The sequence below is a fragment of the Physeter macrocephalus genome, unplaced genomic scaffold, assembly GCF_002837175.3.
Source record: "Physeter macrocephalus isolate SW-GA unplaced genomic scaffold, ASM283717v5 random_942, whole genome shotgun sequence".
Classification (NCBI taxonomy): domain Eukaryota; kingdom Metazoa; phylum Chordata; class Mammalia; order Artiodactyla; family Physeteridae; genus Physeter; species Physeter macrocephalus.
The window spans coordinates 1-25,000 of NW_021146268.1; the positions used below are offsets into that span (position 1 = coordinate 1).

At 48.4% G+C, this 25,000-nt stretch overlaps 1 protein-coding gene and 1 long non-coding RNA gene across 2 annotated transcripts; one reads left to right on the forward strand and one right to left on the reverse strand.

The window, feature by feature from the left end:
• Positions 1-12,526: 12,526 nt before the first annotated feature.
• On the reverse strand, positions 12,527-20,635 carry LOC114485295 (uncharacterized). Its single transcript, XR_003678770.2, has 3 exons — positions 18,885-20,635; positions 13,630-13,807; positions 12,527-12,610 (listed from the first exon to the last, which is right to left on the reverse strand). It is a non-coding gene; the product is annotated as an uncharacterized lncRNA (long non-coding RNA).
• Positions 20,636-21,656: 1,021 nt separating this feature from the next.
• Positions 21,657-24,433, forward strand: LOC114485294 (protein TBATA-like; the record flags this gene model as incomplete). The annotated part of the gene is made up of 3 exons (XM_028486472.1): positions 21,657-21,820; positions 22,102-22,337; positions 24,278-24,433. Coding segments are annotated over exons 1-3 (430 nt in total), but the record flags the coding sequence as incomplete, so codon positions are not given.
• Positions 24,434-25,000: the final 567 nt, after the last annotated feature.

The following is a 25,000-nucleotide window of genomic DNA, read 5'->3' on the forward strand; positions in this document are numbered from 1 at the left end:
AAATCATCCTTGCTCCCCACCTCAAACCAGAACTAATCACAACTTTGTTGCCCTCTTAATCTCTCCTGCAGACCTTACAGGTTTTGACACTACAGGACATCAGCACTGGATATTAAAAAAAACCTCACTATTAGTTTTCACCAATTTCCCAGTGACAGCTACCAACTACCAACTGTAAAGAGAGGGAAAGGAAATGTTTTAAATCAATGTTTTTTTGCACAAAAAGACATCAGATTCAAAGAAGTGACTTATTCAAAACTAAACGCAGACACTTCTACATCGCTATTTGAAAACCACGGGCTCCTCACAATCCTCACACTAACAAGCCTCTATGAAAAAAATAAAAATCAATAAAGAGCCTCTATGGAATCATGAATGTCCCAAGAATAAAACGTCATTTTGGTAAACACTCATTTGGCAATTGTATTTTCCCTGCTCAGTGAAAAAACAGCACAGAAAGATCTCAAGAGGAGAGGGGAAATAAACAGCCTCTATCAAAACAGGCATACCCCTCAGCACAGCAGAAGAAAGTAAATTCAAACCAGCTCAATTCAGCAATTAAGCAACCCACCATAAACGAAGCACCATGACAGGTGTTTATCATCTCTAAACAAATAAGACAAGATATCTGCCTTCCAGGGAATCATAACTCTAGTCTAGGAAACAAACACTTATAAACTAATATACGGCAGATCCAGACAAAATTTAATAGAAGTTTTAAAACTGTTCTGGTAGTATAAGAAAGGAGAGATTAAAATCAACTGCAAGAATTTTGAAAATGATTCTTCATATTCATTATATATATATACACACACACACACACATACCTACACTTAAATCAGTCACTTATCCATCTTAATCATTAAACCCAAAATAAAAGGTGGCAGAAACTCTCAGCTACCAAAAGCAAGCATCAGAGGTGAAATCTACACACTCATCCTTCGGACTAAAAATAAAACGTAAACGACAAGTGACTTACAACAAGGAGAATAGATGCAAAAAGGACTCACCAACATCAGAAGGTCCGTACTCGGCATCTTTCTCTTCCAGGCGTCCTTTCAGTGCCTCCCCTCTGCAAAACGGAACCACGTTTGTTTACTTCTAACGCTTTAAACGGTCCCATCCGCCCGCCGAGATTCGCCAGAGCTGCAGAGAAAGGGTTCTATCCCTCCTTTAAGAGCTCAGATTTCACTCCTAGCTTTCACACTCCACCCCAGCACCCCAAACCAGCGAATCAGAATCCTGCTGGCACTCTGCTTCCCTCCCACAGCTGCCCAAACGCTTCCAGAGCCAGCCTCCCACAAAGCAATCCCCCCAGGTAGCTACCGGGGGAAAGGCCCAGCCTGCAGCGGACCAGGGCCAGAAGGCCCGGAGCCCCGCCCATTCAAACTAACCCGGCCGAGGAGCGGACGCTACAGGCAGTTCAGTCGCAGGGTCCAGCCTCCGGTGGACTCCCTTTAGAAACAGGTAGGCCTCGTTCTCGACTTCATCCCTCCCTCCCCACAACCCTCTCCTCGCCTGCGAAGGACCAGAAAACCTGCCCACCCCAAGACCACTCCTACCCCGCCGGCGAGTGGAGTTTCGGACCCCGCTCCTTCTCGGCCCTGGCGCCCTCCCCCACCCACTCGCGAAGCACTCACTCAGACCTCGGGTGGTCGGCGCCCCTACCCTCTGCCCGAACCCGAGCCCGCCCCGAGCTGCTAACCCCTCGGTCCGGCCTGGCCCTTCCTCCTCTCCTCGCCCTTGCAGCACTCCTCACCGCTCCGCAACAGGACCCCTCCGCAACAGGACCCCACACAGTCCCGACACTCCTCCCTCTCCCCGGCCAGGACCCGCCTCCCATTCAGTCCCGACTCTCCCCTATTCCAAGCCAAAGCCCTCCTCCCCAGCCCGAACCATCCTCCTTCCTCCGGGTCCGCGGCGGCCCCGTCCACCTCCTCAGCCGGGAGCCAGCTTCTGCGCTTCTTCCCTCGGACACTGTCTCGCCGGCCCTGCTCCTCTTCACCGCGAGACCGACTCGCGGGCCGCTGGGCGCAAGCTCCCCAGGCGGCGTCTACTGCTGCCGCTGCTGCCGCCGCCGAGATTAGAGATCCGGCCGCCGGCGGCCCCGCCCCTCCCCGCCCCGTCCGGAAATGGCTCCCACGGTGCCCGCCCCGTTCCCCAGGCCTGGCGTGCGCGGCTCCGCCGCCGGTCACGCGCACGCCCCGGCCTGGGCGCCAGGCCGGCTGTCCCCTCCGGGCCCTACGGCGCGTGCGCGCCGCCTGCTGGCCTGGCGGGGGCGGCGCCCAGGCCTTCCGAGAAGGTGGAACGCGCCCGCCCCAGAGGGTACCCAGGTTCTTCAGTCTCCGTTTTTAAAAACCAATTTGCCGGTCACTTTTGGTCACTTGGAGCCCCTGAGAGAGTCAGCCTGCAGAGCACTGTGCAAACTGATCCATAACAACGACTGAAGATGGGTCTCTAGAGAGGCCTTTGCGATTTTAATGAGTGACTCAGAGGTTTGCTCCTTGTCTCCTTCCTGGAGACTTCCATCGAGGTCAACGATGCCTGAAGAAAAGCGACAGGAAAACGCCCTTATTGGAAATATTATCCCCATCCTCCCCTCTCCCCACAAAAATGGATAACAGTGACTATAGGTGTTGGGCAAAAATGCTACCAATACTACTTTATTTTTGTGAGCAATGTTGGGAGTCATCTGATATTCAAGTGAGAGCACCCACCAGGATCACAGAGGTCACCCTTCATTCCAGAAGAACTAACTCTTAAGTCAGTTTCATGACTTGCCCATGTTGTCATGGCACTAATTCAGCAGAAGCAGAAGACAGTGTAGTTACTTGTAACTGATCGGTGATCTGCATACAGTATTTATTTTTTCAACAAATTGTTTAAATGACACCTACATGGCATCTTGAAATCTTAATAAAAATGACACTTATGAGTACCCAATTCCATCCCCTTGCAAAATGTTGTCATGACACTAATTTGGGGTGTCATCACTACCATCGTTACCCTCATCTAGTGCTCTTAGGATGGAAGTCCTTGTTATCACATCTGCCCTTCTCTGCACAGCCCCTTTAGCACTTCCCAGTTTCCCAGCCAGCATGGTCAAGACTATGAAAGAGTCAAACAGGTTATCTCTGGGCTTCGTTGCCCTCACCCCTACCCATCAGAAGTCCCAGACATCTCTACTATCCAGAGCTCCTGAATCAGGCACTAACACCCCCATACCCTTAGTCCTCTTGCTGTTCCCCAGCACACATGCATTCTCAGTGTTGAAGGGTCAGAAAATGTCCTGGGCTTCCTGCCAATGCCTACTCATCAAGAGTAACTTTGGGATTCTAGCTATGTCCTCCCCAGCCCTCATCCCCTACCCCTCTGCTTTATTTCTTCTTCAGATCCTAGGATCTGCTCTCCCTAGCTTCCTTAACTGCCACCTCTAATCCTTTAATCTAGAATTTCTGTGCCAGCTGACTGAAGGGAAAGGTCCACATCTGATTGCTCCCTAAACCTCTGTGGTACAACTTCACTGCTCCTCACGCTGCACAGTAGGTGGTCTGTTCATTCTTCCCAGATGAATGAATAAATTCAACCATATTGTCTAACCTTTATTGTTATGGACTGAAGGTTCCCCCCCAAATTCATACGTTGAAGCCCTAACCCCCAATGTGATGGCAGGGCCTCTGGAAGGCAGTTAGGTTTCAATGAGGTAATGAGGGTGGAGCCCTGTAATAGGATTCATGTCCTTACAAGAAGAAAAAGAAAGACCAGCCAGAGCTCGCTCCCTCTCCCCCTCCCCCTCCCCCTCTCCCTCTCTCCCTCTCTCCCTCTCCCCCTCTCCCTCCCTCCCTCCCTCTCTCTCTCTCTCTCTCTCTCCCTCCATGCACAAAGAAGAGGTCATTCAGGCACACAGTGAAACGGTAGCCATTTGCAAGCCAGGAAGAGGACCTCACCAAAAACCAAATTTGCCAGCACCTTGACCTTGGACTTACCAGCCTGCAGAACTGTGATAAATAAATGTCTATGGCCACTCAGTCTGTGGTATTATGCTATAGCAGCCTAAGCTAAGATACTTACTTTGCCAACAACTATGCTAAGGCAACTTTACATCCAAGGCCGTATTTATGTCCTAACTTACCCAGATCAGGTGACTCTCATCATCTCTCAACTTGTAAACAAGGACATTAAGGCCCAGAGAAGGTAAATTATCATCCCAAAGACACACAGGAGAATGGAGTGGAGTTTGGATGGGAAGTGAAGTCTTCAGATTTTGTAGGAAGGACCTAAAATATGTTTGTTAATGAATTGGAATCAAAGAATGTTAGAGCTAGAGGGGCGTTCAGCTATTTGCAGTTCAACCCCATAATAAATGCATGAAGAAACCAAGGCCGGGAAAGGAACATGACTCCTGGCAGTTCCTGGCAGAGCCCAAGGGCCCTGTATGAGGGTGTGTGCGGGGAGGGGGGCAGGGGCTGAGACTTCAGGCCCACTGCTCCTGTTCCCCACACTCCCTCTGACTGCAGCTTAACATCAGGCATTACAAGAGAAGCATCAAGTAGAAAATGACCAGAGATAAAAGATGCATGAGGATTAAGAAAGAAAACTTCAGCCTTCACAGGGGAATCACAAAATGGAGCAAAGTCCCCACTGACTATCGGACTCGCATGTCCTAGCTATATTGGTGAGCCCTTGGGAGAAAGCAAGAGAGCAGAGAGCAAAGCGGATATAAATGAGAGAGAATTACAGTTCAGAGAGAAGAGGGATGTGCCAAAGCAGGAGTGATGGCTAAGGAGGGGACAAACGTCCACGTCTTTCCCCTCTCCCCCCAGATGCTCCCACAGTAGGGGCTTCAGAAGTTCTACAAAGGAGGGGCTCAGATGGCTGGTGGGAGGCAGAGGTGGGGTGCTGGGGCTCCCATACTCGTGGCGTGGTCTCCCAGTGAGCGGCCCTGGCATCACCTGGGAGATGATTAGAAATGCAGTTTCCTGGAGCCCCACTCGAGACCTACCAAATCTCGATCTACAGTTTAACAAGATCCGCAGGTGAGGTATATGTGCAATAAAACTTGAGAAGCAATTCCCTCAACACCCCACTTGCAGAGAAAGCAGTGTTTTTTTAAGATTGTGCATTTGTTTGGGACGGTTTAAGGAGGTTGATGAAGAAAATGTATGGGGGTGAAGAGGAGAACTAATGCTCCCCAAGTTGGCCTTTGGTGCCATCATGGTGCCTTCCAGGATAAAAAAAAGATTGGGAGGGATTAGAAAGGTCTATGGGGGACCAGGGAGAACTGAAATACCTGCTGATGACAGAGGGCTGAGGATGGCAGGGGGCAGAATGTGGAGGAAGAGAGTCTGGACTTTTTTCCTCATGTGGCTTCTTTTAAAATAATCCATGCTGGCAAATCTTGTTCTGCTTAAAATGGCAGCTAGCCATAGCCAAGTTAGTGACACCCCTCCCTCTAGACACAAGCACACAGCCCCCACTCTAAAAAGCAGGAACATGCTGTCATGCCTCCATTCCTGACCCTGACACCGCCATCCCCGACCCACCCAACTGGGGACTTTCTATGGAAGCTCAGCTTAGGACAGGGCTGCAGGCAGATCTCAGGGCAGTTGCAGCTTCTAAACCACCCCTGGGAAGGAATGGCCCACAGGAAAGCCCCCTGCAGGACATCTGGTCATGGAGCCTAAAACGCCCTGCCCAAGGAGGGGCAGGAAACCACCCAACAGCAGCAGGCTGGGATGATATGACAGAACCGGCCACTGGGGAAAAGGGTGCTAAGAGCCAGCTAGGGCAGGGAGCACGTGCCCAGAGGTTGCCACACCGGAATAAAGAGCAAGGTGCAGTGGATCACTGAGCTACATGTCCCAGGTGCCAATTCAGCCAAAAGTCAGAGTGGCCAGGCCAGATCCTGAGAAGCAAGTTATTTCCCAAGGAAGCCCACCTTTCCTGAGGAAGCCCCCTGTTGCTATCCAGGCTACACAATCACTCCTAGCAAAGCATCAAAACCAGAGAGTGACTGCTTATCAAAAACCAAATAAATACAAACTTCCTTGGGCAGAAGGAAACCAGCTGGGCCTGCGATGACAGAACAGCTTTGAAGGCAGACGAGCCTCTACCCAGAGATCACTGTGTGGGCTCAGGTGAGTGGGTTTAACTGAGCCTGGGCTTCCTTGGTTGAAAAACAAAGGTTAATAGCATCTACCCTGGGACTGTGAGGGCGGGTGGGTGTGTGTACCCAGCACAGGGCCCGATCCACGATAGGCACTCAAGAACTATTAGTCTAACCTCCTCCACTGTGTGCATGATGGAGTTCAGACAAGATGCCAATCTAGGCTCTGTGACCAGCTAAAGCAAGCCTAGCTCTCTCTCATCTCATTGCTCTAGGTCTGGCTCAATCCCCATCAGGACCTGATCCTGACAGTTGATTAGTCTTTCCAACGTGCCCCTTGCCCCGCTGAGTGCACCCTAGGCCTTTTCAAGGCTTACCCAGGAGCCACAGATCTATCATGTTCCTGCAGATTTTTGGTGTTTGTAGATCAGTAAGACCCAAACCAACTAAACCCAACACCCCTTGTTTATGGGAGTTACAAAATATATGTCGTAAACAGGTGAGTACCTACCTACATAGCAATATAGTGTCCTAACTTTAAAACCAAAAGCCATCAGAAAAAAATCCTACGTGAAGTCAGCAGATGCATGAACTTACGATGGATAAATATGCCTTGAAGAGAAGATAATATTTAATATTGTTGTCATTTTTTCCTTTATATTTGCCATTTTGAAATAAGGCTAAATTAGTATTTTTATACAACTACATACAATTGTTCTGACGGGTAAGCTACAAATGCAGTCCAGTATAGAGATGTTGTCTTGTTGACTCTAGTACTATGTGAGCAGCATTACCATGGGTGATGTGATTTTCCAAAATGATGGATTAAGAGTTGAGAAAGTTCCAAACAAAATGAAGGATAACCTACCTGCAACTTTCAACATGGTAGATGTGCTCCAGGAAGAGTGTATGATAAAACCATGTTTTTAAAGAAATCCACTTTTTCTTGTATGAAAGTGAAATTGAGTTCTTGGCCCATGTGACTATGAACTGGTTTTCCTCCTACATGATTGTTCTGGCAGGATGTTAAAAAAAAAAAAATGTGTAGGACTCAGGACAGTTCTTCATTGTGAGGGACTGACTGCCTTTGCAATGTCTGCATTATAAGACATCTAGCATCCATCACCATTACCAAATGCCAGCAGAACTACCCCCATCATTGTGACAACCCAAACTTTTTAAAATTTTGGGATTCCCCCTAGGGAGCCAAACTGTCCCACTGAGGACTGATAACGGGAATGCACGCTAAGACAAGCCTCATGTTAATATCTACAGCTGAATATCTGTCAAGTTAGGAGGAACTCAAGCATCATCCGGCCCGTCCTTCCCTTCTAGCATGGCACATCAGAACCTCCAAGGAGCTTTTCCAAATCCCCATGTCAGGGCTTTCCTACATTCCCTGGTGAATGAGGGGTGGGGCCCAAATATCTGTATTTTGAACATCCCCAGATAAAAGTTGCTAAATTCTATCCGTTCTCATCAATTTCTATGCCTTGGTCCCACAGCTAGTGGAAACCGAACCTAGAATTCCTGCTCTAGAAGCCCAGGCCCATAAAACATGATGAAACTTATAGGTTCTCGTGCTGGCTTTGAGACTCACATGCTGTGTGGCTTTGGATTCACCCTTTACCCTCTCTGGGTCTCAATTTCCTGAGCTCAAAATTGGATAGAGAGGGGAAGCTGCTTTCCAACTCTGTCAGTCTAAAATTCTCTATGCCCTACTTGGGTTACACTTCCCAGAAGCCTCTGTTTAGAAACTCTACTTCTCTGTGCTCAGGGTCCCAGGAGGGGCCTTTGATCACAGAGTTATTTGGTTGGAGAGGGTGTCTGCCCTGGTCCTGCACTGAGGATGCGTGGTGTGGCCAGAATGCCCTGGGAGGCCAGCGCCTCCTCCCTCTCCCTCCCCTTCAGTGTTGACACAGATGGGATGCGATGAAGAGTAATATAAGTCCTGTGTAAACAGAGGACCAGGGGGCCAATTAGTAACCTTGACCCATGGTTACTCCTTGCCTGGCCCTGCAGAACCGGTTTCCAGGACTGACTCACTCAGAGGAGCTGGGCTTTGGGCAGCTGGGCGGGCAGCAGCTATATCCCGAGCTCAGGGTCAGGGTAAAAGAAGAGGGAGTCCATCTCTGCAAGCAGATGGAAAAGATTTTATGTCTTACAAAATTAAAGAAGTTTTCCCCAGTTTTTTTTTTTTTTTTAAACTAAGGGCAGTTCTCCATGCTCCATGCTCGGGGGAATGGACCTAGGCAGATGGATCAAGGACAGCGTGAGCTGAGAGGGCAGGATGAGCAGGAGTTAACCAGGCAGAGAGATGCAGGAAGAGTGTTCCAGCTGAGGAAACTGTATATGCCAAGGCCCAGAGGTGGGCTCAGGAAGGCCAGCAAGCATGGCGAGAGCTAGGGGGAGGGGAGGGAGAGGCAGGTCAGTAGGGACAGATGTGTACGGCAGGTGTACAAATGCACATGCCTTCAGGGGCCCAAGCAGGTAATGGGAGAGTTACCATTTGGGAATGTAGACCTCAGGCTCGTTCATTCATCCATTCAACTTTTTTTTTTTTTTTTTTTTTTTGGCGCTACGCCCGCCTCTCACTGTTGTGGCCTCTCCCGTTGCGGAGCACAGGCTCCAGACGCGCAGGCTCAGCGGCCATGGCTCACGGGCCCAGCCGCTCTGCGGCATGTGGGATCCTCCCGGACTGGGGCACGAACCCGTGTCCCCTGCATCGGCAGGCAGACTCTCAACCACTGTGCCACCAGGGAAGCCCCCATGCAACTATTTAATGTTAGGTTGCAGTATCCTGGGTGGAAGATGAATCACTGAGCAAAACAAAGATCCCTGCCGTCATGCAACTTACATTCTAGTGGAAGGAGACAGACAATTAAACAGAATAACTAACTATATGGCAAGTTAGAAGGTGCCAAGGGCTATGGAAAAAGAAGGAAAGACCAGTATGGGAAATAGTGTGGGGCATGGAGCAGGATGTCATGGGTGCTACAGTTTTAAGTAGAATGGCAGGGAAATGCAACATGTGATGACTCTTTCTCCTTAGTTAGCAACAGGAAACATCAAGCCAGCATAATTTCTGCACAAAAAGAGCACAAAAATATTGGAGAACCATGTTGTGTTCTTGTTGCAATTTGCATAATCTGTCTTGTGACCGTGATGTAACTTGCTGAATCAACCCCTCTTTGTTAATTCCATCTTTCTCTCCCAAGAGAGAGAAAAGAAATTCGTAGTTGTATAGTGATTGTCAAGTGATCTAAAAGGTCATAAAGGAGAATATGACTAAGGAACTCCCAGAACTTTGGGCAACTTAATTGTTTTGAAGTTTTGTTTTTTCATCAGAATATACTATATGTACAGACCAGTCCACAAATCAAAGAGTAGAGCTTGCTGAATACTCACGGCGTGAACATCAGTGTTCAGCACCCCTATCAAGAAACAGAGTATGGCCAATTCAATTGTTTTTAAACAAATGCAACTGAGAACTAGATGGAGATGATAAGTGTCCTGAGACCTCAGGGCCTTGTAGGATATAGTATTTCTAACTTTATCGAAGGAGCAGTAAGCAGCCACTGCGGTCCTTTTAATCAAGGAGCTGCCCGTATCACATTTGTTTTTTAAAACAATTCCTCCACATAGTATAGAGAATGGCTAGAAGAAGATCCAAATGGCAGACTAGGTACAGGCTTTTGCTTTCATCTCAGCAAAGAGTGAAGACAGTTTGCTCTAGGATAGAACAAGGGCGTGAGCTTAGGAGATGGACTCTTGGAAAGTGAGATAAGCAGAGTAAAAGGAGTTTCTCAGAACTACAGTCCACCCTGTGCCCTGACCAGCAGGCTGCCATGTGTGACCAAGCTAGCAGCCCCAGGGGAGAAGTCATATTCATAGCTCAAGACAAACTAACCCATGTCTAGTGGGCTATACCTTTAACTTGTTAGAGCAGGATTGGGGTACCTCTCCCTTAACCACGGGATTCTTTCTGACCTGATCATTTCCCACAAAATAGAGTTGGTTGCAGAAGTAACCAATAGAGTGGTTACATTCATGCTGAGGCTATTTCTATCTACCCTAATGTTGTGGGCTGAATTATGTCCCCCAACAATTCATATGTTGAAGTCCTAACTCTCAGTACAGTACCTCAGAATGGGACATTCTTTGGAAGAGGGGTCATTGCAGATGTAATTAGTCAAGATGAGGTCACACTAGAGTTAGGTGGGCCCCTAATCCAATATAACTGGTGTCCTTTAAAAAGGGTAGATGTAGACACATACATGCACACAGAGAGAATGCCATGTGGAGATAAAGGCAGAGATGGGAGCTATGCTTTTACAAGTCAAAGAACACCAAGGACTGCCAGCAAACCACCAGTCTGGGGCAGAGGCATTGGGCAGATTCTTTCTCACAGCCCTTAGAAGGAACCAGTCCTGCCCACACTCTGATCTCAGATTTCTAGTCTTCAGAACAGTGAGACAATACACGTCTGCTGTTCATGCTACCCTGTTTATGGTCCTTTGTTACAGCAGTCCTAGCAAATTAATACACCTAGATTCTCAAACTAGCCCCACACTTCAATAGGTTGACAAAGGAGGAATGGGAAGGGCAGGGTGACACGACCACTCCTAGTTGCCTTACATCCCCTCTGAGCGTCCAACTGTTGGAGCAGTGACTGGGGTCGAAGGCTCCAGAAGCCCTGGGGTCCACTGCCGACTGGCTTCCTGGTGGGCAAAAGCAGCCTGAAGCTCGTCCTTGTGGATCTGCTTGAGGGGACTGCTACACTCAGTTTTGGGGTGCAAAGAAACACCTGCCACTTAGGGACAGATGTTGCAGGGGGCACTGCAAAGGAATCCACTCGTTCGGACATATTTCAAATACCCACCCTTACTATCCACTTCTCATGTAATTCACATACTCCAAATGTTTAAACCATTTCCACTGGCTGCCCAGTCAAACAACTAACTCAACACTGCCTTGTTATTGCATCATCTTAGACTCAATTAAAAACTCATTTTGGTCAAATATCCTTACCAGTCCCTCCAATATACAAATAATTTCAGTCCTTTAAAGCAAGTTGTTTATCGCTATAGGCCTGCTTCTGATCCTGGCTACATCCCCCGGGGAAGTCTTACAAAGTCTCTGGTTGACAGCAAAACGTCCTGAGGCGATTGCTCAATGCTGTCTCTGGACACAACCTCACAACTATAAAAACAAGTCAAAACCAAGCCTTAGTGGCAGAGAATCAGTTACAGAAAATACATGAACAAGGGTCAGCAGAGATTGCCCGGGCCACACCCCAGGCTATTTGGAAAGCGCTTACCTGATGTCTTCCATAAATGATAATCCATAGCAATAATCATCTATCAATGGATGTACTGATCTGTCTGTGAATTAGATCATATCTGGAGAGGATGCCCTCCAAGGGAAGGTACCATACAAGGCGCAGTTAATTGAATGTTCTTCTTGAACTTGGTCCACAAGGCCCCTTATGATCAGCCCCTGCCTCTCTCTACCTTCATCTCCCCCATTTCTACCTCACCCTCAGACTTTATACCCCAGGCATAATTAGAGTAACTATGTAATTAATCATCCAATCTGGGACTCTTTTGAGACTGAGGACATAACTAGTAAGTTTTCTGGGACAGCAGGCATAATAAACTGGGCTGTTTTGTGCCATCTGGGATTTCTGGTTACCCTAGTCATGTGGAATTACTTAGAGTTGCATAACATGCCATGGGCTCTTACAGAGTTTTCATCACAAAGAGGGCCGAGGCTTCATTTATGTGACCATAAGAATAAATCAAGAATATTGACTGGAAGCTTCAAGGAGATATATTTTAGTTCAATATTAAGAAGAACTTTCTAGCCAACAGGACTACACAGGAAATGAACAGGCAACCTTGCGCAATAGAGAGCTCCCTGTCACTAGAGCTGTTTTGTTGACAAATACTAGCATACAGTGGGTAGGACTTCTGAGGCGAGGATTCAGGCATGTAAGGGGTGAATAGGCAGAATAACTACCTTAGACTCTGTTTCATCTATTCATTCATTCAATGAATATTTACTGGGCATGAGGCATTGCACCAGGAGTTTGATGAATTAGTACAAAACAAATATACCCATGTAACCACCATGCAGAGCAAGGCCCTATGCTTGGTGATAAACAAGATAAATGTGGCCTCTAACCTCTTGGAGCTGACAGGTTTGCAGAAGAGATACATGAGATGGTAAGAATTATTGGGTATTCAAAGAGAATATGAGGGGAGAACTTGGGATGGGAGTCAAAGAAGGGACATTTAAGTCGAAAAGGGATGAATGTAAGAAACTTGTCTGGTTCCATGATCTTAGATCTTTCTGGAGAGCTCAGACTTATTCTCTCTTCTCTGATGCCTGCTCTTCCAAGTTGGGTAACCTTCCTGCGTGCTGACTTGGACCAGTCTATAGCTGCCAGCTCCAGAGCTGTGAGTCCTGTTCAGATGACACGTTACCAGGTAACTGACCATCCTAGGGGAGACAGGAGGGGTGGATGAGCCATGTGGGGTCGTTACTCACGCCTCTTTCTTTCCTCCTTTATTCTCTAAAAGATCATCAGAAGGCTAGTCACACAGGCTTCCGGACAATAGAGGCACAGGCAATGCCATGGTAAGTAAACCCCAAGAGCCTGGCAGAGACTCAACTTTCAGAGCAGCCAGCTCTCATCAAAGCACCCAGTGATACTGGCCACAATCCAGAGTCTCATGTATGAAGCAGAAGAGACAACAGGTGAGATAAAGGGCATGTGATCACAGGATTTTCTCCTGTACCTTGATGGGAAATAATACCAGGATAATATAGCATATAAATAAGTACTAGGGATGTATTGTACAACATGATAAATATAATTCATGCTGTTGTATGTTATGTATGAAAATTGTTAAGAAAGTAAATCCTAAGGGTTCTCATCACAAGGAAAAAATATTTTTTTTCTATTTCTTATATTTTGTATCTATATGAGATGAAGGATGTTCACTAAACTTATTGTGATAATCATTTCATGATGTATGTAAATCAGATCATTATGTTGTACACCTTAAACTTGTACTGTGCTGTATGTCAATCATATCTCAAAAAAACTGGTAGGAAAAAAAAATCAGTTAAAGAAAACAAAATCCCAGCAACAATTTTTGTAGATGCAGATAAATTATTCTAAAATTTGTATGGAAAGGCAAAGGAACTAGAAGAGTAAGGACAACCTTAAAAGACAAAGCTGGAAATCTGCAATATTGTGATTTATCATAAGAAATATATATCCATTTAGTCTTCACCTTCATTCCTAGCTCCTAAAACCCTTGGAATTTCCTAAGTGATGAGACAGCTAAAGGTGTCTTTTGTTATTCATAACTGGCTCGTTCAATCACACACCTGACTTTATGTTACTGAGGTAATATTTGGTTGCCAGGGGAACCTTTCAGCCCTACCCCCTGACCTGGGGCTGGTGGTGGACTCAATCACCAATGGCCAGTGATTTAATCAATCACGCTTACCTACTGAAGCCTCCATAAAAACCCAGAAGGATGGTGTCTGAAGAGCTTCCAGGTTGGTGAGAAGTCCACATGTTGGGAGTGACACACCCCAGTTCCAAAGGGACAGATGCTCCTGTACACGGGATCTTGCCCTAGGTACCTCTTCATCTGGCTGTTCATCTGTATCCTTTATAATACCCTTTACAATAAACCGTAAACATAGGTAAATATTTACCTGAGCTTCGTGAGCCATTCTAACAAACTTTCAAACCTGAGGAGGGGATCCTGAGAACCCTAATTTAACACTGGTCAGTCAGAAATACAGATGACAACCTGGACTTGCGACTGGTGTTGTTACCAATAAGGGCTCGTGTGCCTGCGGCCACAGAAAGCCAACTTCTGACAGCGGGTGTTTGCAGCAAAGTAAGGGTTTTATTGCATCACACCCAGCAAGGGAGTGGGAGACAAGTCTCAGATCCACTCCAGCTCGGTCTTTGAGTGAGGGATGTTTTGAAGGGTAAGAACAAAGAGGCTAGGAATAATCATCATCAGGTGACATTTCTGTGACATTCAGGTTCCAGGACTCAGGATGTCTCTGGTTTTGGATTCTCTGGCCATGATATCTATAGTAGCAACCTGAATGCATTAACGATGTTATCAAGTTATCGACAACAGCAATTTTAGTCATCTGACCCTGGTCGATGAGTGTTCAGTTAGCACAGGATTGAGGTCAGAGGGGACAAGAAAGGGAATAAAGTTTTAGATTGAGAGATTAATCATCAACTCAGTAAGGGAACTTAGTTTTAGCGGGACACTCAGTTTCAGTGTCTGAAATGGGGGCAGCCTTGTGGGACTGGGCCCTTAACCTGTGGGGTCTGATGCTGTCTTCAGGCAGACAGTGTCAGAATTAAGTTAAACTTGTAGGACACCCAGTTGGTTCCTGCTGAAATGGGGAAATGCTTGGTGTGGGAAAAACCCCATACATCTGGTGTCAGAAGTATTGAGAGTGGAGAAAAAAAATAGTTTTCTCCAATGAAGTTTTATACCACTAGATATCAAGATGTATTTAAAACTACAGTTACTAAGAGAGTGTAGTATTGGCAGAATGCTAGACCCATAGTGCACTCGAAAAGAACGAGTCCAGAGACAGACCCACACGTATATGGTCACTTGAATTTTGAAAAAGGTGATACCAGAGAGAAGCAAGTCAAAGACAGTGTTTTAAAAATGGTGCTGGTCAAATAGATATTTGTAGGGGAAAAAAAATGGCTCTTGACTCCTATCTTACACCATACACAAAAACTAATTCCAGATTGATCGTAGCTCTAAATGTGAAAAGTAAGATAGTAAACTTTCTAGAAAATAATATGAAAAATATCTTCATAACTTTGGTAGGCAAAGATCTCTTAAGTAGGACACAAACACCATTTATCACTAAGGACAAAATTAATCAATTGGGCTAAGTTAAAATTAGAAATTTCTCTCCATCAAAAGACTGCATTTGATGCATCCTATGATGTTTTGGTGATACTTGTGAGGAAGGGTTCTGGCGTTTCTCTGTAGCAGAAGGAGAAGCAAGCAGTGTCGTGACAGTACTGCCTATTCTAATCTGTGTACACATTTGTGTTTCCGTTACCTCCAGGAAGGACCCTTTACTCTTGCCTCCTCTCTGGGCACTATTTGCACAAAATCAGCTATTCTACTCCCTCAAATAAATCCAGTATGTATATGATATTGTGCTATAATAAGAAATATATATTTGGTTTTTGACTCTGGTTCCTGGCACAGAGCTCCTAAATCCCTTGTAATTTCCTGAGTGACAGGGGTGTAAAGAGTGTCTTTCTTATTTACAATAAGTTCCTTTAAACCTTATCTGAGTTTCTGAGTTTATGCTAATGACTTGACTCTTATGGGCCCCTAGATAGCTTCAGATGGGGGCTGGTTGCTATAGAGGAACCAAACATATAATTAGAGGGTTGGAACTTTCAGCCCCACCCTCCACCCTCCAGGGAAGGGAAGAGGGACAGGGGATTGAGTTATTCACCAAAATAGACAATTATTTAATCAACCATACGCTTGTGCAACGAAACCTCTATAACTCAGGGTTGGTAAATGCATCCATGTGCTGGGAGGGTGGTACACCCCAGACTCCACAGGGAGAGGGAAGCTCCTATGCTCAGGACCCTTCTGGACCTTGTCCTAAGTACCTCTTTGTTTATAATAATAGGAAGTAAAGTGTTTCGCTGGGTTGTGTGTGTCATTATAGCAAATTATAAAACCTGACAAGGGGGTCATGGGAACCCCTGATTTGCAGCCAAGTTGGACAGAAGTGTGAGTAATCTGGGAACCCACTACTTGTTACTGGAGTCTGAAGGGGTCAGTTCTGTGGGGCTGAGCCCTTAATCTGTGGGGCTGCACTAACCCTGGATAGTTAGTGTCAGAATTGGATTAAACTGCAGGATACCTAGCTGGTGTCTGTAGAAAACTGGAGAATTGCTTGGTATGGAAAACTCACACATTTGGTGTCAAGAGGTGTTTGAGAAAATATATCTTAGGGATGTATTACACAGTAACCTTGCTGGGAGATATGGAAATAATGATATCCTGGAAAGTTATGTTTTTTTTATCTTTCTCTACCACAAATTTAATATTATGTCTCAGTATGTGTTTGATAGGAGTGAAATAAAATACTAAGAAAGAAAAAAAAAGACTGCATTTGATATGTATAGCTGATTCACTTTGTTATAAAGCAGAAACTAACACACCATTGTAAAGCAATTATACTCTAATAAAAATGTTTTAAAAAAAGACTGCATTTGGAGACAGAAGAGCAAGCCACAAGGGGAGAATATATTTTTTAACACATACAAGGATTGCTCTGATCATCAACTTCCTCATCTACAGGGTTAAATGAGATAATATGCTTAAAAGGATTAGCACAGTGCCTGGCACATATGAAGTATTCCATAAAATTTTATAGTGCTTCTCTTATAACTGAGGCATCCCAGCAGGAGGACTGTACTTCAAACCATTTACAGGCAAACAGAATCTCTCTCCTCTTTTTGACGCTCCGTAAAGAGCAGTCAGAAGGGTTTCCTCTCAATTCTCTCATAAACCTTATAAACCAGTGTTGAGGGCATTCCATACGGTACCCCCTTCAATCCCAAAGCTGCAATCTGCACGGAGACCCGGTGTTCAGTTTTAAACAACACAGTGGTAGGGGTAAGAGGTGCAAGGGGAGGATGAGTGGGTCTTATTCTCGGCCGAGTCAGGTCACATTGTGGGAAATCCCCCAGGTGAGCTGAAAGCAGCACGGAGGGGCTGGCAGGAGGGAAGAAAGCTCTCTCTCCTTTCAAATACAGTCTTATTTGTCATAGTAGCCATCAGGATTCCCAGAAGCATGCAAGAGGGGGCTTTCAGAATGGTTTCAAAGGGGTCACCTCATTCCTGCAGAGACAAGCCCAGGAGAAGCCAGAGCCTAAAGGGAGAACACTCTGACCTGTGTGGATGGAGAAGCACTGGAGGCAAGGCCAAGCTCAGAGGCCACCCCTGAATGGGGCACTGCAGTGGTTTGGGTCCCCACCCCTCAGTGGGGAGGGGCAGAACTTTTGAAGAACTTGGGTTTGCCTCTAGCTATCCTCCTTCCTGCTCTTCCTTCCCAGCAGATGACACAGAGTCTAGAAGCCTTGGGCCACTGATATGAAGCCAGGGGTGCCGAGAAGGAAGACCCTCGACTAGGCCCACCCCCATCCATTTTGAGGACCAGCAGCCTCACTCCTAGGACAGCACCAAGCATCATCTGCAAACCCTTGCATTGTTTACGGAGTCTGTGTACACCCCTCACAGCCTCTGATCTCACGTCAGCCCTGTGGACAAAGGGTTATCCTGGTCCCCTGTTTCAGCGGTCCAAGTTGAGCCTCAAAGAAACAAAGTAGGGGCTTCCCTGGTGGCGCAGCAGTTGAGAGTCCGCCTGCCGATGCAGGGGACACGGGTTTGTGTCCCGGTCCGGGAAGATCCCTCATGCCGCGGAGCGGCTGGGCCCGTGAGCCATGGCCGCTGAGCCTGCGCGTCCGGAGCCTGTGCTCCATCGCAACAGGAGAGGCCACAACAGTGAGAGGCCCGTGTACCACCAAAAAAAAGAAAAGAAGCAAAGTAAACTACCCATGGTAGTTCTCAGGCTCAGGACTCATCCCTTCCCCCTCCATCTTCCCTCCATCAAAATACCAATTACAAATCATCTATACTTCAATTTTAAAAAAAAGATACCAATCACAGTGCTTATTATTACCATTTTTGAGTATCTCTTGTGCACCAGGCATATGACTAGGTGCTTCGCTTCTATTAGTTTGTTTGTCCTTCAGAACAACCTGAGAAGTAGGTGAGGGTACCCCATTTTACTGGCTCAGAGAGGGTAATAACATAAGTTATCATATTTGGTACCAGGCACTATTCTAAACACTTTCATGTGCATTACGTCATGCAATCTCAAAAATCCCGTGAGAATAAGTGCAAGTATCATCTCCATTTCAGAGACAGAGGAACTGAGGCTCAGAGACATCAGGTAAATTGTCTGAGGCCTCATAGCTAGGAAGTAGAGCTGGAATTGGAACCAAGTATTCTTACCACTGTTCCACACCTCTGGCAGTACAGACGACTTACTCAAGGTGGCACATCTAGGGAGTGTCAGAATCCCATGGAAACCCCTGCTGAACTGAAAGCCCAGGGTCCTCCCACCCAGCTAACCTGCCTAGAGTAGGGCTGCAGGGATGCTTTGGATCCTGTTGGCAGCCTCCTCCTCTCCATCTAAGAGACAGCTCTCTGCGAATCAATCCCCAAAAATAGGACTCATGGAGACAGACCCCCTCCATGGTGGCAGACGGCCCGGTCAGGCTGACAGAGCTGGCACCCAGCCCAACCAAACTTTTTTGCCAGTTTTTCTCTCTCTGCCTGATGCTCGCTAGCTGAAACCAGCCTGATTCTCATTTTCTCCCTTGGTCCCCATTGAAAGCGCTGAATGGGAGATAAAAAAGAGCTTGGAGGCAGGGCGAGCAGGTCCTCAAGCGAGCCCTCCTGACCCTCCAGGAAGGGTAAGAGGAGCTGGATGGGGGTGAGGAGAGGGGTGCTGGGGAGTGGGTTCTGGAGTTGTGGGGCAGAGGTAACCTAGCAACCACTGGCTCATGCAGTCACAAAGCGACAGGCTTACCCACAGAACTGACGAGCCTTCCCATTGACATGTCCTTTTGCTCTTTCCTGCTGGGGCAGCAAGGGCTACTCACCCACATGCTATAGCGGCCACTTTCCTCCGTGAGTCCAGGGATCTCCACAGGGCAGGAAATGGGCACTCCAGACAGCCCAGGGCCTGGGGGAGGACCCAGAGGGGCCAAGAGGGGAAAAGGGAAGTTCTGTCTCTGCATTGATGTCAGCCTTCAGGCCCCTTGTGCCTGGCCAGCTGGGGGCCCAGGGAGAGAGGGAAGGAAGGTCAGGGTCAGATGCAGTGGGGCCCTGGCCTGGCTTGCTCTGGAAAAGGCAGGCCTGGCCCGCTAGAGGCTCTAGTGACCTCTTCACAGCAGCTGTGGGCTATGACCCAGTAGTGGCTTATAAAATCAATTTAATAGTTTGCATCTAACACTGACAAAATGAAAACAAAAAATAGGATGAAACTATCAGTATGCATCATATATAACAAGGGTAAGAATTGCTTCAGTTTCACATACACTTGTGTGCGTGAATTGGGTTATGATGTAAAAATGAGTTTCTTACTATGGTCACAGTCAAAAGTATTTAAAAGTCTCTATTCTATCGAGTCTTTTTCCTGTAGGCAGGTGGGTATGGGGCATCCCAATGCCCTGTCCTCAACCCTGCAGCATCTCAGTGCTCTAGAGCCTAGCCTCCATCATTAAGGATGTCCAAACTTCCTTCAAAGGAAGCCCTGCCAACTGGTTTTCTCTTTAGGCAAAGATGAGGAGACTTTGAGTCAGGATGCCTGGCTCCTTGCTGTTTGATCTCAAAGTCTCTCCTCTTACCCGATCTCAGGCAGTGCTGTCCGCTCCCCTCCACCCTAACCTGATGGAAGGCTGGCCCTGGGGGATCTCTGGGGTCCCTTGCAGACTCTATGACTCAGACGGTTAATTCTCAGAATGCACTGATTTCCTGCCTCAACCCCATCCTTGGCACCTGTAACCCCAGCACTATATATACAGATCCATAGATTTAGATGAATCACAATTCTTGGCTTTAACACCTATTATCTCTCATTCATGTCATCACCAGTAAATGCACTTCTCAAACCAAGAACTAGAATACCACCACCAACACATCATATTTGCTCCTCTCCTCCCCACTCTCCCTTTCCCATCTGACCTCAGAAATAGCCTCTATCTGAATTTTGTGTTTAGCGTTCATTGCTTGTTTTTCTTGTTTTATCACGTTTATGATAATTTTCCTTGCTTTTTGTTTCTCTCTTTTTTTTTTCTTTTTTTTTTAAATTTTGGTTGTGCTGGCTCTTAGTTGCAGCACGTGTACTCTTTAGTTGAGGCCGGTGGGCTCCTTAGTTGCGGTTCACTGGCTCCTTAGTTTCGGCATGCATACTCTTAGTTGCGGCTTGCATGTGGGATCTAGTTCCCTGAACAGGGGTCGAACGTGCGTCACCTGCATTGGAAGGTGGATTCTTAACCACTGCGCCACCAGGGAAGTCCTCTAATTTTGCTTGCTTTTGAACTTTCTTTTTAAAAAGCATCTCAGGCTATATGGTCTCCTGCAACTTGCTTTCCTGGACTTAGCATCACATTTGTAAGATTCATCTATGTTGCTGCGTGTAGCTGTGGTTTGTTCATTGTCGTTGCAATATAATGTTCAATCGTCTGAATGGACCACAGCATATTTATCTATTCTTCTGCCACTGGACATTTAGATTGTCACCAGGTTTTTCCTAATTTGAACAATGTTAGTTTGAATATTCTTACACACAGCCCCCTTTGCACATCTGCAAGAGTTTCTCTGGGGTATATTTCTGGGAGAGGAATTGCTGGGTGATATGACATGCAAATGTTCAATTTTATAAGATATTGCCAATTTTTTCCCCTAAAGTCTGTTCCAGTTTACACTCCTACAACCAGTCAACAAGAGTTCCTGTTATCCATCTTCAACACTAGTATTAAATTCACCGGTCCTTACTCTGTTAGAGGGCCTACAATGGCTACGGAAGTGAGGACCCAATTGGCAGAGCATCCACTGACGAGGTAAGGTCCCAAATGCATTCCCTGCTGACTAAGGAGGTGGAGGGGGCCGGGGTGGGCGGAAGACAAAGGAATTCAACAAACTGAGGGTCCAAGTGGAGATCACCTTCCACTGCCATCAGCCAGGCCCCCAGTGGTTTCTCAGGCCTGAGTTAGCAAAGTCACAAGCAGGGCCCCTCCTGCATAGGGAGAGAGTCACAGGCAGGGGGCAGGAGCACAGAAATTCCAGGGGTTTCAGGGGCTGACTTCTGTTAGGTGGGGGTAGGGGAGGCCAGCTAACAGCGACTTTCAGAGAAGGTTTGCTTTATTTCTTTAAGTCCCAGACCCCTTAGAGGCGAATCGAGGACGGAACAGGAAACTGAGGGGCCTGGTCATCGAGATCCGCAGAGGGTCCTGGGGCAAAACGCCTTGCTTAGCATATCCAGAGTCCATCTATACTCCTCCAGAGGGACTCCCTTCAGCGAGGGCCACCGGAAGGAAAAGCAGACAGTGAGCAGGCAGGTGGTCCCACCAGGCCCCTGGCGGACAGCAGCCCACCTTCGGATCCTCGCTGGACCCACTCCATCTCCTCCTCCAGGGGCAGAAGCACAGCGTCCTCAGGAGAGGGAAGGGGTGCAGGTGGAGGACAGAGAACCTGAGACGCTTGTCTCCAGCGAAGCGAAGCAAGAGCTTGAGGCTTCCCTGCAGCGACGCAGCCCTGACAGCCACCCTGTCACCTCTACATCTCCCGGGAGGGGCCCCCACGGGAAAAGGACTCGCTGGCCTAGTCTGGCCTTGGCGCCAGCTTTGGCCCCTGGATGCTGAGTCTGGGCCAAAACTGCCCCTGAGGGCAAGGGGGGAGGGTGACAGCCTATAGGTGGCTTCTCTTGGGCTGCCAACAGTTTGGCTTGGGGAGAGGCCTATGCTAGGGTCAGCCCCCTGGCCCTGGAGGTGTATATAATGTACATTTGCTCCAGTCCAGGTATTTGGATGAGTAGGTGGGTCTATGGCTTCTCTTTCTGGCTTTAGAAATGGTTTCTGAGAGAAAACTGGGGTCCTCGCTCCCTGCTCAGGCATCTTAGGAAGACAGAAGGGTCCCTGGGGCCGGATGGCGTGGCTGGGAAAGGACCCTGGGGGAGGCTCCGCTTTGGTGTCACAGGGGTGGCGGTGAAATCCCGGAAACCAGATTTCAGAGCATCTCAGGAATGGATTCTTATAAGCTCAGGTGGGCACTGCTGCCGGTGGGCACCATTTGCTTCTCCCTGACCCTCTCCTTCAGTCCAAGGGCTGAGCCAAAACCCGAGAAGAAGTCAGGGTGCAGGCCAGGGAGCCACGCGGACGGCAGGCCACAGAAAGAACTGATGATCCCAGGGATCGTGGATTTCAAGCTGATCCGAGAGGCACTGAGGACCTCCAAGCCCCAAACTCCCGGTGCCCACGGCTTCGGCCACCTCAGCCATCACTCCTTCTTCTCCCGGCACCACCCCCATCCCCAGCACGTGACCCACATCCAAGGTAGGGCTGGGGCAGGCCAGAGCCTGGCCGGAGGTGGGGACAGGGGAGGGCGTGCTGGGAAGGGAGGACCCAGCCCGCGCTTGGCGATCTGAGGCAGGGGCAGGGCTCGGGGAGTCCAAAGGCAGACTGCCTAGCCCTACAGGATTTACGTCATTGCCGATTCTCCCATTTTACAAATCAGAGAAACGGATGAAGGTTCTCCTGCAGAGCTGCACTCTCTTCTCTAACTCAGGCCATTTCATCCACTCAGCTATTCATCCATCAAATATCTAATGAGTGTGAACTACAGGTCAAGCAGTTTTTTAGGTCCTGGGGTTATGAGAGTGAGCGAGACAGACAGTCCCTGCCCTCGCGGAGCCGACTCTTTGGTGGGGAAGAATAGGAAATAGATAAGGTGTCAGATGTGGTAAGTGCCAAGGCTATAGGAGGAGGCCTGACTAACAGCATGGCATTTGAGCAAAGAATAAAGGAAGACAGGGCATGACCCATGTGGATCTCAGGGGGAAGAGTGTCCCAGGCAGAGGGGACAGCAAGGACAGAGGCCCTGAGGCAAGAGCATCCTGGCTCTGTTGGAGGAACAGCAAGGAAGTCAGTGAGGCTGGAGCAGAGTCAGGAGGGGGAGAAAGGAGATGCATCAGAGAGGCAGCCGGGCCCCCATCGCGCGGGCCTTAGAGCTCACCGTGGTCACCCTTAAGCCATCTCACTGAGTCAGATGGGAGCCACTGGAAGGTTGAGAGCAAAGAGGTAGCAGAAGGGATCTACTAGCTTTTGAATGGATGGTGGCTTGGACCGGGGAGGTAGCAGTGGAGGAGTTAGTGTCCCTGCTCTAGCGATATACAGAAGGTAGGGCCAACGGGATTTGCTGATCGATTCAAAACAGAGCACGAGAGGGGAGAGGAGGCAGCCTGACTCCCAGGTGTTTGGCCTGAGTAACTGGAAAACTGGAGTTGCACTGGCTGAGACAGGGGAGCCCACAGAAGGGGCCAGTGGAGGCTGGGGAGGGTCAGGGGTTTGGTCTGGGACGTGGGAGATGCAACATGTGCGATGTCTCTTAGAAGTCCGAGGGGAGTTATCGAGTAGTTAGTCAGGTCCATTTGGGGCAGAGATGCCAATGTGAGAGCCGCTCAGATGGGGGTGGTATTTGAAGTGGCGTGCTGGATGGGATCATCAGGGGACCATGTAGATGCGGGGGAGGAGAACCTGGCATGAATCTGGGGACCCCAAGGCTAAGGGGTTGAGGAGATGAAGAGGAAGCAGTAGCTGAGCGGCTGGTGAGCTAGGAGGACCCCGGGGAGTGAGGGGTCCTGGCACCAAAGGCAAGTGTTCGGGAAGACAGAGTGAGCAACCACGGTAAGTCCTAACAAGGCTGTTCCCCAAAGCTTAACTAATGATGCTATAACATCACACAAACCTTAGACCGGAGGGTCCTCATGTGTAAATGTCCCTTACCACCTCCAGGCTGCCACGCACTCAGCCCTGCAAGCCTGACAGATGGCATGAAGTTTTAGCCAGAGGGTCTCGCTCCCTGTGATCTGAGCCCAGGCCCCTCTCGTCACAAACTGTGGCTTAATGCCCCCGTCCCCACATCCTCCTCTTTAAGCTGCCTGCCTCTGTGTGCTCACACCTGCACTTCACTGCCCTGTCTCAGAACACCGAAAGGACCCCAGGACTAGGGTCTCAGGAAGCCCGGCTTCCTGTCTCACCTCTGCCTGACTCACTGCGTGACCCTGAGCACATCCGTGCACGGCCATTCTAAGTGGCCCCAGGGGTAAGGTCGCAGCGGCTACAGAGGCCCTTCCAGCTCTCGCCATCTCCAGGCTTGTGGTTTGACTGGAGGAAGTGGGCCAAGCGCTGCCTCTACTCACCAGCCTCCTCCCAGCCCCCCGGAGTTCCTGGGGTCCACTCAGGCCCCCCTTCCCACAGCCTCAAACCCTTCACAGATCTCACCGGGAAGCCTGTCTGCGTTGTCAGGGACGAGTTCTCTCTGGCCGCCTCACTTCAAGCCACACTCTTACCCGGCTCTCTGATCAGGATGCCCACCACCTCGGTCCCCATTGGAGACCCGCAGTCCAATCGGGATCCCTGGCTTTCTTCTGGTGGGTACTTGGGCCACAGCCCCTCTGCCTTGGGGTTATACCTGTGCCTGGCTTGGGTGGGTGCCTGAGAAGGAAAGGGCCATTGCTCTTAGGTCAGTGGGGTCTGGTGGGGAACCCCACTGTTTTCCTTATTTCCTCAGGCAGCTGCATTTGCATTATTCCCCAACCCCAGGTCCTCAGAAATGCACCCCTGCTTGGCTTTGATGTGTCTGAGGAGTCATAACAAGCAGAGGACAAGCAGATTTGGGCAACAGTCATGTGACTTACGGCTCGGGCCAGGAACAGTACTGGAAATATTGTATTTCGTAACCTGTGTGCTCAGGCACCAGCCAATCAGAACAATCAGCCATAGATAGTGTGTTGGGGGGGCGGAGGGGGAGGGCAGCATTTCAGAGGCCTCTGCTCTGCCAAGCCTTACCCTCTCCCTTAAGGGCGGGGAGGATCCTGGGGAAGGGGCAGAGGGGCTTGGAAGGCTTGCTGCAGTGCTCGTTACCAACCTTGCCAGTAGTCACTCAGTATTTTAGTAACTGCCACATCATATCGACTGAATCTGTCCTGGCTTTGGGC